Below are 15,046 nucleotides of genomic sequence, written 5' to 3' on the forward strand. Positions count from 1 at the left end.
ACATTTATGTCTTGAAAAGAATACGGTTGTTAACTGCTGAATGGTTAAACAATTTTTGCATTTATTTCACATACAACTCAAATGACTCAAAAAATCTCAAATGTACATACATTTGTGCTGAACATGAAGACAATATCAAACATTTAAGTACTTTAATTTTTACATGTATTTCATGTAAAGAATACAGTTTGTCATAAAATGTAAAACAGCCTACTTTTGTGTCGATAGCGGACATATACTGTAATAGTGTTCACCAAAATGTACTATTCACGTTGTTTTGGTGTATAAGAGGCATTCACACAGACAGCTGGAAGATGTCCACTCTACCAGCTAAGCCATAACCACTCTACGGCAGTTGGACTTGTAATTACGTTGTTTCAGGCCCTAAACTTCTATTTTGTATCAGTGTCAATAAATGGCAGCTTTATCAGCTTCAATCGTGTTAGGTCCACTACTTATCAAAGCAGCTTCAACCTAACAAGAAAGAAGTCCAATTGCCATGACCCAACTTCCAGATAAATCCGCTTGGATGAGAATATTCACCGATATGTGTGAAGAGTTTGTGCTGTTTGTGCCACACAGTTGGGCAAATTGCGGTACACAGAACTTGACGCTAAAAAGTAAACAAGGGAGAATCAGTAGCGGTTGGCTTTCCTGTTTGTATGTCTTTGATTACCATAAGGAGATAAATTCAGTTTTTAGATGGACAAACAGAACACAATTATTTCAAAACCGAGTTTTTTCCCCTGCAGTCTGGCAACGCGCCTAAATTCAAACAGGCCAATCAGGGCACTGCATTTGGCTCCGCTAACGTCTGAAACGCTCCACACAAACTTTGCTTTGGACTACAGAAGCACGCCAGCAGTTTTTCGGTTTCAAGGAGTGGCATTGGACTCAACCACAGCCCGTCTTCATTTACCGTGGTAAAAAAATAAAAGTTTAACTGGGTTTATTCTGTTTATCAAGAGTGTTGTGTTACGCACAGTGAAGGTCACAAACGACAATGCTGCCTTTGCTTTAGCTAATAGCATTAATATTATCCACATTATACTTGGAAAACAGCCTGGTAATGTAAATAATGCATGGTTAGACATGATTTGGAGACGGGTTTTATTAATGGTAATCTTTTAGTTAGTGTAGCTGCCTTTTAATGCCTCAGATAAAGGCTGTATGGATTTCCTCTTTTGACTTCAGGCTCAAACTTTAAGCTAGCTAACCTTGCAGCTTGTGTTGACAATTGCCATAATTTTGGTGTTTAAATTTTGAAGATGTATTTTTGTAATATATGTGGATTGTCTGTTCAATCTGTTAAAGCATATGTTTTGCATTGCAAACTGCATCGTAATGAACCCCGTTGTATTTTTAAATGTGTTGAACCAAGTTGTAAGCAGGTGTTTTCTGGATATCCAGCTTTAAAGTCTCATTTCTATCGCCACCACAGTGGTACCACAACTGTTTCTCAGGATATGACCTTAATGGCATTAAAATGCACCGTTTCTCTTTGTGAACGCCAGTGTGACGGAACTAAAGCTTTGGTTGCTCACTTAAAGGAACACATAGAAGAGGGACGAACTGTGGTTTGCCCAGTTAGAGGATGCAAAAGTGTGTTCTCTGTAAAATCTTCATTTACCTCCCATATGTCTAGAAAACACAGACATTGTTTGGAAAATGTGATTTGTGCATCAGTCAAAGATACCGAGTCAGATCCCACTACAAGTGGCATCATACAGACGGCTGACAGTGTCTCAGATGCTGACGACACTGTTGTGGATGGGTCTAATTTCACTGACCTGTATCTCAGAAATGTATGTATGTTTTACATTAAACTACAGGGACAGCATCTTCTTCCAGGATCTACCATTCAAACCATTGTTGAAGAAGTGCAGAATATACATGAATTGGGACAAACATATACTTTGAATAGACTAGGCTCACTTTTAAAAGATATGTCCGTTTCAAATGAAGACATTGTAAAAATCTCTGACACTGTAAAACAATCAGACTTGTTCTCAGCTTGTCACACAGGGCCGATGAGAACAGCTTACTCAAGAACCCAGTGTTTTAAAGATGTGTTCAAATATGTTGAGCCCAAAAAGGTGTTTTTGGGCAGCGACGAGAACAGGACAGAGAGATTTGTCTATTATGTTCCTGTGCTAAATACTTTGAAAAGTATGCTGGAATCTTGTTTTTGGCAAGGTCTCATGTCAGTAAATCCTAACCATATTTCCAAAACAGATGTTCTCAATGACTGTTGTGATGGTAAGGTGTTTATGTCAAACACATTTTTTCAGAAAAATCCAAGTTGTCTTAAGTTGGTTCTATACCAGGATGCATTTGAAGTCGTGAACCCACTTGGTTCTGCTAAAAAGAAGCACAAGGTTTTGGCTGTGTACTTCTCTCTACTCAACATCCCCCCACATGCCCGATCAAATCCTGATCATATGCAACTGGTTTTCCTGTGTAGAGAGAAGGATTTCAAGGAATTTGGCCATAACAAAGTTTTTTCAGAACTCCTGGCTGATTTGAGGGTACTAGAGGAGAAGGGGATAACAATAGTAGACAAATCTGTTGTAAAGGGAGCTCTCTACTGCATTGCCGGAGACAACCTGGGCTCTCATTGTATTGGTGGTTTTACAGAAAATTTCAGTTCATCTGAGTACTTATGCAGATACTGTCTGTTAACTCGAACTGAATTTCAGGGTGCTGATCCAGCCATCTGTGGACCTCAGCGGACCCCAGAAACGTACAGATCTGCCACTGAACAGCTTGAGACAGAAAACGTGTCAGAAGTACAAGGGATAAAGTTCAGGTCTGTATTTAATTCTTTACGAAACTTTGATGTTTGCATGCCCGGCATGCCCCCATGTCTTGGTCATGACATCTTCGAAGGTGTCCTCTCCCACGATGTTGCTCTTTACCTCAAGTACTTTATCAAGACTAATAAATGGTTCACCTACACAAATTTAAACAGGCGCATCAAGCAGTTTAAATACAAAGGAACAGATGCTTCCTCTAAGCCTTGTGAGGTCAGTCCAAAAACATTGAAACTTAGTGGTCAAGCTGTTCAAAATTGGAACTTCTTGAGACTTTTACCTCTCATAATTGGAGACAAAGTGCAGAACCCCCAAGATAATGTGTGGCAGTTAACTTTGCAGCTTAAGGACATTGTAGACCTAATTTGTGCTCAGCAAATTTCCAAGGCTCAGGTTACTTATCTGGATGCTCTAATCCAAGAATATTTAGAAACCAGAAAGGCACTGTTTCCAGATACCAACTTAAGACCTAAACACCATTTCTTACGGCATTATCCCGGGCTTATCCTGAAATTTGGCCCACTCATCAGGCTGTGGACTATGCGTTTTGAGAGCAAACATAGTTACTTCAAAAGATGCTCAAGGCATCTAAAAAATTTCAAAAATCTGTGTTTGACTCTTTCAGAGCGACATCAGATGTTTCAGGCCTTCCTTTCTGCTGGGGCAGTGAGTCCTCCAGCATTGCAAATAAAAGATTGCTCACCATTTTACCCACAACTTTACAGTGAGCAAGTTAAAGAAACAATCCTACATTTGGGCTTTACTGAAAGAAATACAACAATTCCTTTTGATGTGCAGTACAATGGGCTAACTTACAGGAAGGGTCAGTTTCTTGTTACGAAGAATGATGAGTCAGTAGAGTTTGGTGAACTCCTCCTCATTTTTGTTAAAGATGATTCTGCGCTTTATTTTCTGATGAGAGTTTATGATGTAGAATTTCTTTCATACTATCACATGTACTCTGTAAAAAATGACACTGGAAGATTAGAATGCAGACTCATCAGTGAACTGATTGACATGTGGCCATTATTATCTTACATGAAAAATGGATACCAGATTGTTCCACTGAAGCACAGCATCTTGTCCGACTAAATGCCTTGATGTTAGTGGGCCAGAGGCCAAACCATTTGTTTGTGTGTCTCTACAGATATGACTGAATCCCAGGTGCTAAAAAAGATAAGTGATGCAATAGCCAGAGTCCTTCCGGACCTTTCTGATCAAGTTGTCAAGTCGGTTGAAGATACTTTGAAGGCACTTGGGGCCACAACCACCGATGATTTAAAGTATATTACGGAAGGAGACTTGCTGCCAGTGTTAAAGCCCATACAAGCCAGAAGACTAGTTGCTGCCTGGGCCCATAATGGTAAGTGTAAAACATTACCACCACACTATACCAGGGTACACTTGTCTAATAAGGCTGCACGATAATTGGAAATAGTTAAAATCTTAGTTTTGCTGAGTACAAGTGCCGCATCATCATTAATTTAGCATGCTCGCTGTGTAAATGAAAGTTATGTTTAAGGGAGAAATTTCAGTAATTTTGAGTGAATTGTGAAACCCAATCTGTAAGAATGATTGCCATATTAACTTTTGACCATACTGTGTAGCCTTAATATCTATAAATTTATTATTAACATAGTAGCAAAACGTCGCTTAAGGTTTTATGCTTTCATATCTCCTTTGTTGTACTTTTACAGACTCAAGCACTTCAACACCAAACTTGGTGTGTTCCTCTCCAGTGGTTGCCCATTCCTCTCCCTCTCCAGCCTCAGCTTCATCCTCACCACAGTCATCCACCACTACTTCATCACCTTCCGGAAGCTGTACCCCATTTATGCCAAACTGGGCTGACAGTTTTGAGATACCATGGCAGAAGCTCCCTGAGGAGTTAGTACAGAACTTGGAAAGACAGAAGAGGCCAAGTGCACGACAACGACGAGAAATGGTAAGGATTGTGGTGTCGGAAATGATGAAGATTTGTAAAAATCCAACCAAACACAACACTACAGAGATAGCAAAAAGGATGGTGGCCAAGTATCCAAAGTCTCTTCAAGATGTGATTGATGGTGATGTTATTGGACTTGGATATCATTCCTTGGTAAAACAACTTAAGTCAAGAGTTGAAAATGTGAAACGACCTGACACACCAAGGATAAGAAAACGCAAGGCAGCATCAGATGACAACGATACAGATGAAATACCTGCTGAACAAAAAGCAAGTGTTCAAGACACATATGGCTGTGTTAGCTGGGAGCCAAAACATTTGCCACTTTCAGAGACTGTGGAGAGTCAGGTTGAAAAAAAAGAAGAAATGAGGAAGTTGTTCAAAGAGATTAACTACAATATAGATGTTGTGAAAGAACTAGTCAAGTGCACCTATTTCACACAGCGTAAAGACATCAACAAAGGTGCAAGCATCCAGAAACTATGCCAGGAATGGCCCTTTTTGTTCACGGAAGTTGGTATGACAGCCCACTTCCAGGAACTGACGGGTGTGAATCCTATGGAGACCTTCCTTACCAATGTAGACAAAAAGGGGGCACGTCTGTTAAACTTCCTCAAATGTGTTGATGCACAAAAACACAAACAAGTCCTGAATGCTCTTCTCAAGCTTCAGACTGAAAGAGGCCGGTCCAGCGGTTGCTCAGAAGAACTTGTCGAGATGGTGCTTCTTTTACTGGCTCACTTTGGTGAGAAGGAGGAGCGTCTGTTTCATTGCATCGAGATGACAAGCCTTCCAGGGGAAGTTCAGATGGAGAATGTGCCACCAACACCCTGCATTATTGTTTGTGGTAAGTAAACAGAGCTAAACCCTCATGCTTTTTTTCTCTTCTTGTTTAACGGCCGCCCTCTTGTATTCTTGGCTTGTTTAGTTTGATGTCCCACACTTACCTTAGAAGTTCAACCAATAGGGTGACTAATCCTACGATGTATGTAGGATCCTACGATGCATGTATTTGTATATATGGTTGATATTGAAGTACTTGGTATGAAAATGTAATTATTATTTGTTGTTTATTCTCAGGGTCCTCCTGCTTCGCTGCTAAGACATTCATGTTAAGCATTGACCAAAAGGTTGTCAACGGCTGCATCACAACCTTCACCTCTGCAATTTGTCTTATGTTTGGCAGTTACTACTGCTTCAACATACACTACCCAGTGGAACTGCGATCAACACTGGAGTTCCTCCAAAGGTAAATTTATTTTTATCATATTTACAAAACATAGCCTTTTATATGCTGCCTCAGTTTGTTATATTCTTCTCTTCTCTTTTTTTCATCAAGATGTTTCTTTTCCATAAATCCTGAGAGAGGCACAAAGGTTGAGTGCAAGAAAAAACTGTGGTCAGTCAACCCCAGAGTTCTCACTCTCATCTCAGACATTGCAGACCATGAGTGGACCTAGACATACCCACAATGTTTGGCTATGATGTGAAAAGGTATGCTGTGTTTTACATACACTGCAGATGTTTTGTTGTTAAAATTCAGAGTTAAATTTCTGTAAGTCAGTGTAACAGTGACAAGTTTTACTAGATAAAATGTCTGGTATTATTTGTACATGTTCAGCTTTATTGCACGGTTTTGTTCCTGAAAGAAATAGGTAATACCTAGTTCCGGTTTTACCTATTGATTGTTCCGGTTTCCCTATGGATTTAGAGGTATTGTTTCTTGAGTTTTATTATGTAAGACTTCAAACTTTTGCTCCTCTTTAGTGCTTGTTGTATTTAAATGATGTGAATGATACGCTGTATTTATATTGCTTATATTTTGAAGCTAGAATAAACCAAAAATTCAGTTTTAAAGTTCTCAAAACAAGTTTATTTTGTTGTCTGAGGCAGTTTTGAAGAAATACATATTCAGCTTTAATGCACTTGTTAAGCTTGTTTGAGGAATTTCTTAGATTCAAATTTCTTTTCAGTTATAGAGGAAGTGTTTCTCTTTCTCCCCTTTAGGGGTGATTGCATTTGGATAATGTGGAAAAGCAGCACAAAACACACTTAAATTTCTCTAAGTGATTGTAAAGTGGTTTTGGCAAATAATTTGGTACTTACTGCCCTGGATTTGTACAAATTTGAAGAAAACTTCATAGAATTTCTTTGGTGATTCTTTTCTCCTTGAGTATTTGTAAAATGTATTAAGTAAAAATTGTAATATTTGATGTTTACAACCTCACATATTAAATAAAGCACTTTGTTATAAAAGACTAAGCTGGATATTTTTATGGCATTTGAAAATTTCAGTTAATGCTTTGTGTGTTAAGATTGAAGAATAGAATGAATGACTAAAAACACTAGTCTGGGAAAGGTTCTTTATCACCTGATAACAGCACCAAAAATGTTAAGTTGGCTGAATATTTTATGTATATTTAAAAATGTTTTAATGCCTGGAATTAAGTTCATAATACATACTATTAATTGAACAGTAAAAGGCCATCATATTTCATGGTGTAAACCCTTTTTTCCATTTTAATTTGATATTATAATTGGGTAAAACAGTGTCTCTGTAAACAATAAAAAAAAACTTTTATTGTAACAGTAAAGTATTAAATTTAACAACTTTTAACTGTAAAATCAGCAATACTAACATCATTTTACTGTTACCAGTAGAAAATGTTTTACCTTATTATTTACAGGGAGGTTTTGCCATATTTAATTTAGCTATTAAAAGTTAAAACTGCAAAACATTTATTTTTGCAGTAACTTCTGGGAAATTTAACAGAATAAACATGTATTTTAGAATTTAGACCGTCAATTGTGCAGTAATAAAATGTCATGTTTTGTGGCATCAACTTTCTTTTATACAGGATTTTCATGTTCATGTTATGGCAAAGTAATGCTTTTTTTAAAAGTTACAACTTTTATTTTTACAGTATAATATTGATTAAAACACTATTTTAAACAGTAAAATTAACAGTAACGATACTTTTCTACCGTAAAAGAAGAAAATGTTTCACTGTCATTTTTACGGTGAAATTCTGGCAACCACAGCTGCCAGTTTTTTACCGTAAAAACAACATTTTTTTTTTTACAGTGTATGTCTCTCTCCAGCCATGTCTTCTTCCATGGGTGCCCAGGAGACTTTGAGTTCACAAGTAACCTAAATGATAAAAGCAGCAGAGTCTGCATTATACTTTCAGTAAATAAAAATACTACGGGTCCTTTTTCAAATTTAGTACACCACATCACAGTGCACATGATGAAATGTATTCTCTTGTGAACAAACAAGCTATTTTTAGAACTAAAGGAATGAAAGCTAAGATAGTTGGAAACTGATAGTTTGAAAATGTGTCCTGAGTCAGGATTCCACATCCGTGAAATTATGTTGAGAGAACACTTTCGATGCCTCTAGATGAAATTGATGAACAGGCAAAAAGTGTGAGTGTGTTTTTCTTCTCTTCATCTAATCAGATAGTACAGAAACCTATTTCAGTTCCTTCCTGTGTGTTTGAAAGGTGTTTCTGTACCATGTTGACAGTGTGTCCTCACAGGAATGGAGGTCACACTGCTCACTATATTTAGACTTCGTCCAGGCCAACCTGGATGACCATGACATCTGCCTGCCCTATGTATACCATGGGGGGGACTCCAGATATATATTTTTTTTATTTCCTTTTTTTATTTTCTGGATAAAACTTCTTCAGGCTGACAAAGAGATGTTTCATCCGCATGCGTCCACATCAGTCTCCTCTATAATATATCAAGATATATCTCCCATATCTTGATAAATTGTAAAAAAATATGTTGAAAATGTCAATGTATAGAATTTGTCATTGACTCACTGTAAATAATTAATTAGGCTTAACCCAAATGTTTCAGTAATATCAGAAAACTGAACATTGGTATGGTTCTCTGCACTGCTATTTTTTTCTCATGACCATTACAATTCAGTCATCATGCCTATCAGAGATACCTCATATGACTCAAACTCTACTGAAAAGGAAATTACTCTGGTATGTGTTTCCCAGGGCTTGGATTCCAGAGGAAATTGCTCGTATTTGATCTTATCCGAGGATGTCTTTCTCTCATTTTTACCAGCTGCCTTTCTTTGTATGTCCTCTTTCCTCAACATTTTTTTTTCTCTACACAAACTAATTTTCCTCAATTTTTTATTCAAATACCCTTACACCTACAAATGTCCGAATAAAAGGGCCCATGTTGAAAGCTATCAGAACAATTTGTAAAAGCTACAAAAGCAACTGACTATTTATAAGTACTGCTAAATATACTGCTCAATATATAGAGTTCAGGCCAAACGTTTGGACACACCTTCTCATTCAATGTGTTTTCTTTAATTTTCATGACCATTTACGTTGGTAGATTCTCACTGAAGGCCTCAAAACTATGACTGAACACATGTGGAGTTATGTTCTTAACAAAAAGTGGAGACCTGGCCTCCACAGTCACCGGACCTGAACCCAACAGAGATGGTTTGGGGTGAGCTGGACTGCAGAGTGAATGGCCAACAAGTGCTAAACACCTCTGGGAACTCCTTCAAGACTGTTGGAAAACCATTTCAGGTGACGACCTCTTGAAGCTCATCGAGAGAATGCCAAGACTGTGCAAAGCAGTAATCAGAGCAAAGGCCGGCTATTTTGAAGAAACTAGAATATAAAACATGTTTTCAGTTAGTTCACCTTTTTTGTTAAGTATATATTTGTTTGTTTGTTTGTTATTTGCATTTATTTATTTGCATTGCCTGAGCCTGACTTGTATATGGAAATTTGCGTTGTATTGCCATTGCCACAAGTCTCAGCAAACGGAACCCATCCTCCTCTGGTCAGCACTGGTTTAACCTGGGTTGTCCATGTTAGGTCACAGTCCTAGTAGTCCTAGCAGTGTGAGCAACATCCAGGGATTCCTGGGAAAGTGAGAATGTTTTCAATCAATTGATTGAAAGTGATTAATTGTCACATGTGACACACCACAGCACCCAGTGCACACATCGAAATGTGATCAATACTCTCCTCTCAGGGTGCAGTGGGCAGCCATGAAAGGCGCCCGGGCAGCAGTGTGTGGGGACCATACCTTGACTAAGGGGACCTCAGTGGCACCTTGATGGTATGGGATTTGTTGATTGGTCAGTCCACACCTTGATGTTCTTTGGTGAGATGTAGCATCCACGCATGCCAACCAGAATCTGTAGTTACTTTGGATGTTGTGGCTATAGTGTCAAAAGCTGCACTGAGCCCCATTCTGACCTCAGCAATCATCACCAACACCTCTCAGCTCTGATAAACCACCTGATATAGAACAACAACACATTATAGACAGCTTACATTTACAGCATTTATCAGACGCCCTTATCCAGAGCAACTTACAATCAGGGGTTAGAGTCCCCCTGGAGCAACTCAAAGTTAAGTGTCTTGCTCAGGGACACAATGGTAGTAAGTGGGATTTGAACCTGTGTCTTCTGATTCATAGGTGAGTGTGCAACACCATGAGATAAGGACTCACCTGAATGCAGAGGGTTCTTGAGCTAAACACACAGTTTACCTGTGAGAATTTTCATTATAGGGGACCTTTAATTGTCTAAAAGTCTACACTTTTGGAATTTCATCGTTTTCTGCATCGATTTGTTGAATCAAGGGTACTGACAAATTTAATGTGCCTAAAATAATGAAACATAAATATAACCTTCCATGTCAACCTATGGAATATAAATATAACCTTCCATGAACCCATGAAATTAATTACTGGTGTAACCCCCCTTGCAGCAGTGATCTCAACCAAGTGCTTCCTGGACCTTAGCCCTATCTTCCTGGCAGAACAACTGTAGCTCTAACATATATGTATGTGCATGACTGCCTTCAAGTCATCCCATAGCATCTCTATTGTGTTGTGTAGCATCTCATTCTGCTGTGGGCTTGTTTGATGTTTTGTCCTGTTGCATCACCCAACTTCTACAGAGTTTCACTTGCCGTACAACCATTATCCTGCAAAATATCCAATACATGTTGGGAATTAATCTTACCTTCACTGATTTCAAGCTCGTCAGACCCTGATGCAGCCAACCATACTTCCTGGTTGGCACTTAGTCGACTGTTTGAATATCAGCTGAACACGAAGGCAGAAAATTGTTTCTCCCACCAGACCTCTGTCTCCTTCCTGGGCTGCATTATTGCGAGCTTGCTTGCTCCCAACAACCATTAAAGAAATCAAATGCCTCCTGGGGTTTGCAGAATTTCAACAGCAATTAAAGCAAAACTGTGGCCGCTCTTCATGATTCCACAAAACACAACTTCACCACAGCTCCGGTTCTCAGGCTGCCAGACCACACACTTCCCTTTGTTACTCTGTGCTTTCTTTTCCAGTAAGCAGAGATAAACTAGAATACTGGGAATAGGGAGCTTGTAGTGGCCAAGTTCGCACTAGAGGAAAGAAGGCATTGGCTGGATGGAGCTCCAGAACCTTTTCAACCATCTTGCTTATGTACTGGTTCTTGCTCTTATTCTTTGGAGCATGGAAGGGGGAATTCTTCAAAAAGCAATCCACTGTAGCCTGCCAGGTTCAGCAACATTTTCAATCATTCTCCACCTGTGCAATAACAATATCACCAAAAATTGCAGTTGCTTCAGTTCTACTATTTGTGGAGACTCATCCAACCTGAGTTAGGAGAATGACCTGTAATCCCAGCACATAACAGAAAGATTACCACCAAAGAACACAAAAGAGAGGTCTCTTTTTTTATTGTTTCTTGATGTGTTATAAATCTGACCCAGTTTTTACTTTTTTAGAATTGCTATTGGATTTAATTAGATACTAGAATATAAAACAGTGCTGCGCTGTTAGTTAAATTACAATATGATTTGAAGTCAGTCAGTCATTTGAATTACATCACTATAATTCATGTAAGTATAATGTTAAATAATTTCTACTGGAAGGTGTTAAGGTGTTGACTACCAAATTTCCCAAACCTCAATCCAACCAAACATCTTGTGTAGTCCATGCTTTGATAGGTCAGAGTGGTTTTGGTGTTATAAAAATTAATATTTAAAACAGTGGACAAGTAGTTTTAATATTATATAAGATCTGTGTAAAATGTCTATTATTGTGTCCAGTTCTGTGTAACACACAAAAAAAGAGGTTTGTGTAACACACAAAAAAAGTTCATGATATGAATTCAGGCATCCCGCTCTGTTGTCCCTGTTTTCCTTTCTTCCGTACAAGTGAACAAGGGTCCATTGGGGGCTTTTTAGTTCTGCTGTTAAATGATATGCGCCTCTTATCTGCGATACCTTTCAGGTGGGCTCATTATCGACTAAAACAAATAGCTCCTTTATGCTGACTCCCTCCATTTGTTTAAGACAAAAGCCATGTAATTAAAATCTAATCAGAGAGGGGGAATCTATGAATATTTTAAACTATTTGGCTTCTGAATCTTAATGGCATGGTAATTTATGAGAGCTGCAGGCTAAATTCTGGTGAGGGAGCAAATTAACTGGATATTTCAGAGATTTCTAGCCTTGTTTATGTCCTCAGTGTGTTTAACATACAGGCATATGATTAAATAATCTATTTAAAGCATACAGTACTGAAGTATTTGCAGAATCATGCCTTTGTGGATGTGAGAATATGGATATGCATATGCAGTTTTGTTCTCTGGGCTTATGACTGGAAGGTTTAAAGAGAATGTTTCAGTGCAAGTGCTGCTGGAAGCTAAAGCTTTCATCCCATCCTTTATAAATGGAAAATGGGCTGTGTATTATGCAATTATCCCTGGGCAGTGTCCTTTATGGAGAATGTAAATAACATAAAGTGTTAACACTGGCAGGCAGTATTGCCACTGTGACAGTGTTTAGACAGGGAAAGTAATTTTTTGGGGAAAAAAATAAGTTATGAGGAAGACATTTAGTATCCCAATTCTGAAAAGGTTGGCACACCTTTACAATTACAGAAATGTACATTTTCTAAGAAGGAAAGGGTATCAAATTTTGAATGCATAATTATAAATACTAAATATAATCCTAAACTGTTCACTACATCATTTACAACAGAATGGCCTTGTAGTAGAAGAATCCAGGCGCTTATCTAACCAGACCTTTCACCAGCAACATTTCACCAAGAACATTTCAAGACATGGCAAAAAAAACAAGTTTGTTGAGCAGCTAGGATCCTATTTCAGACAAGAATGCAACAACACTCCTCTCCCAAAAATCCAGCAACTGATCTTTGCAGATCCCAGAAATTTACGGAAGGTTGATAAAAGAAGAGGTGATGCTAGACACTGGCTCATCTTTTTTATTAGAAGTGGTCCCACACAGTATTGTCATTATGGTGTTATCAGGAAATATGGATCTGCAAATGAAAGGACTTATAAATGGGGTTATGAAGAATGGCAACCATTCAATAGCTGTCAAATCAGCGTGTGTGTGCGTGCATTCAGGAGGGTGTCTTACACTTTCATGCACCTTCATTTTTAGAAAACATTCTTTTCTTCCCTGATTATTGCACTGCTGGGTTTTTGAGCACAGCAGCCCCTGAATGGAACTGAATTGATCTCAAAGGATATTGGTGGTGCTCAAGATGTCATTTAGAAAATCTGGGTAAAATGTTACCAATACTAGATTCACTTAATGCATACCTGGCAGGGACAATTTTTGCCTCTGTTCAGACAAGGTGTTTCATAGCAACAGGTATTAAATCTCACTCACTATCCATAACCGTTTAGTTACTTTAGGTCATGGTGTAACACACTGCTCCCCGGGCGCCTGTCATGGCTGCCCACTGCTCACTTAGGGTGATGGTTAAAAGCAGAGGACACATTTTGTTGTGTGCATTATGTGCTGTGCTGCAGTGTATCACAATGACAATAACTTCACTTTGACCTTTTCACATTCCAATTGGTTAAAGAATGGAATCAAAACATACACCAAAAGCCGCCCAGGCAAAGAGATACCGTGGGGTCGAGAGGATCTGTCACGCGGTCCATGTTCCCCCTGGCGATTCCGGAGGCGGGGGAGTACCGATGGCCTACGAAAGCTACCGTGGGGTCGAGGAGACCGGTCGCACAGTTCAGGTGCTCCCGGCGTTAACCGAGACGAGGGAGGCGGCGAACTTTCCAGCGGGGCGTGCCGGAGACTGACCGGAGTGACTGTGCCTGCGGACGGCGGACAGGACGCCGGTCCCCCACGGACGAGCCGTGCTTTGGCCCGGGCCTGACGCCGCCGGTGCAGGACTCCCGCCACTCGTCCTTATGGACTTCTCCCCCCTTTCATGGACCGTTTTGTGGGGCACTCCCAGGTGGTAGTGCTTTTAGGGGGGAGTACTGTCATGATCCGGACCGGCAGGGGTTGACTCCGGATCCGGGATCCGGACCGGAGTTTCATGTTCGTCCCGTGCAATGTTCCCTGATCGCGTTCACCTGGTGTATATTTATATAATTGTATAAAGCTATCCTGTTCGTGTCTGTTCACCATCGGGTCATTGCGCGTGTTGATGTTCCCCTGTCTTGTGAAGTTTGTATTAAACCCCTGTCCTGTGATCGTGCGAATGCGTCCTCCTTCACCGCCATGTCCAGCCCACCCGTGACAATACCCCATCAAGAAGGCATTTCAGTCTGCATGTTTAATATTTGACATCTATTGTGGTGATGTACACAACAACATTTTTCAGTGTACTTTGTGTTTAACACTCTATAGTGTTCATTTTAAACACTGAAATTAACCAGGATTTTGTGGATTTGGGCTGAGTCAGGCTTAAAAATAAATCAAACACTGATTTTAACGAGTAGCTCATTCATTTCAGAGCAAGTCAGATGTCATTTTGTAGATTGCTTGTTTTGTACAGTTGCCGACATCTGTAAATGAATTAACTAAACAAACAAAGGTATTTGTTTAATATATTCTTTCATTTGTTTGGTTTGTTTGCAGGCGATATTGGCGTATCCAGGCTGCCACCTTGTGGCCAAATAGTGTTTCAGAGGGAGTCATTGGATTCCTTTCAGAATCCATGAAGCATTTTGATCACTTAATCTTATATAAAAAAGGGTTGATCTTTTTCCACGTACAGAATCAGTACTGATGGTTTTTACCTGGCTGTCTGCAGTTTGCAGGCTGCGTTGGTGTCAGTAGTCGTGTTCAGTGGAGCAACACAAGGCCACTTCGCCTCGCAAAAATCGCTGGGTTTTAATCAGGGTCACGCACTTAAACAAGTGTCTTTCAGCTCATATATCTACGCTTTCTTTTCCCCAATTTTAATTAGACTCCCATGCGGGACTTCATGACTGTTGATGAAT

At 39.4% G+C, this 15,046-nt stretch overlaps 1 protein-coding gene across 4 annotated transcripts; it reads left to right on the forward strand.

Annotated features, from left to right (window-relative positions):
* The first annotated feature begins 839 nt into the window (after positions 1-839).
* LOC114796936 (uncharacterized) lies at positions 840-6,866 on the forward strand. Of its 4 annotated transcripts, none has more exons than XM_028991461.1 (6): positions 840-923; positions 2,700-2,809; positions 3,961-4,176; positions 4,511-5,605; positions 5,839-6,007; positions 6,098-6,866. In XM_028991461.1, exons 3-6 carry the CDS (start codon positions 3,963-3,965, stop codon positions 6,216-6,218), a joined length of 1,599 nt encoding a protein of 532 aa, XP_028847294.1. In that variant the 5' UTR covers positions 840-923; positions 2,700-2,809; positions 3,961-3,962; the 3' UTR covers positions 6,219-6,866. The 4 variants fall into 4 exon arrangements, with proteins under 4 accessions (XP_028847294.1, XP_028847296.1, XP_028847293.1 ...); XM_028991463.1 differs by lacking the exon at positions 840-923 and having other exon boundaries at positions 2,280-2,809; positions 4,511-4,758; positions 5,425-5,605; XM_028991460.1 differs by lacking the exon at positions 840-923 and adding an exon at positions 2,280-2,619.
* The last annotated feature ends 8,180 nt before the right edge of the window (positions 6,867-15,046 follow it).

Source organism: Denticeps clupeoides, chromosome 9, assembly GCF_900700375.1.
Source record: "Denticeps clupeoides chromosome 9, fDenClu1.1, whole genome shotgun sequence".
Classification (NCBI taxonomy): Eukaryota; Metazoa; Chordata; class Actinopteri; order Clupeiformes; family Denticipitidae; genus Denticeps; species Denticeps clupeoides.

Excerpts from the sequence above, each read along its gene's own strand:
- LOC114796936 (XM_028991461.1), top strand. The coding sequence starts at position 3,963 with ATGACTGAATCCCAGGTGCTAAAAAAGATAAGTGATGCAATAGCCAGA. Across the intron at positions 5,606-5,838 it reads ACCCTGCATTATTGTTTGTG|GGTCCTCCTGCTTCGCTGCT; the intron begins GTAAGTAAACAG and ends GTTTATTCTCAG. Across the intron at positions 6,008-6,097 it reads ACACTGGAGTTCCTCCAAAG|ATGTTTCTTTTCCATAAATC; the intron begins GTAAATTTATTT and ends TTTTTCATCAAG.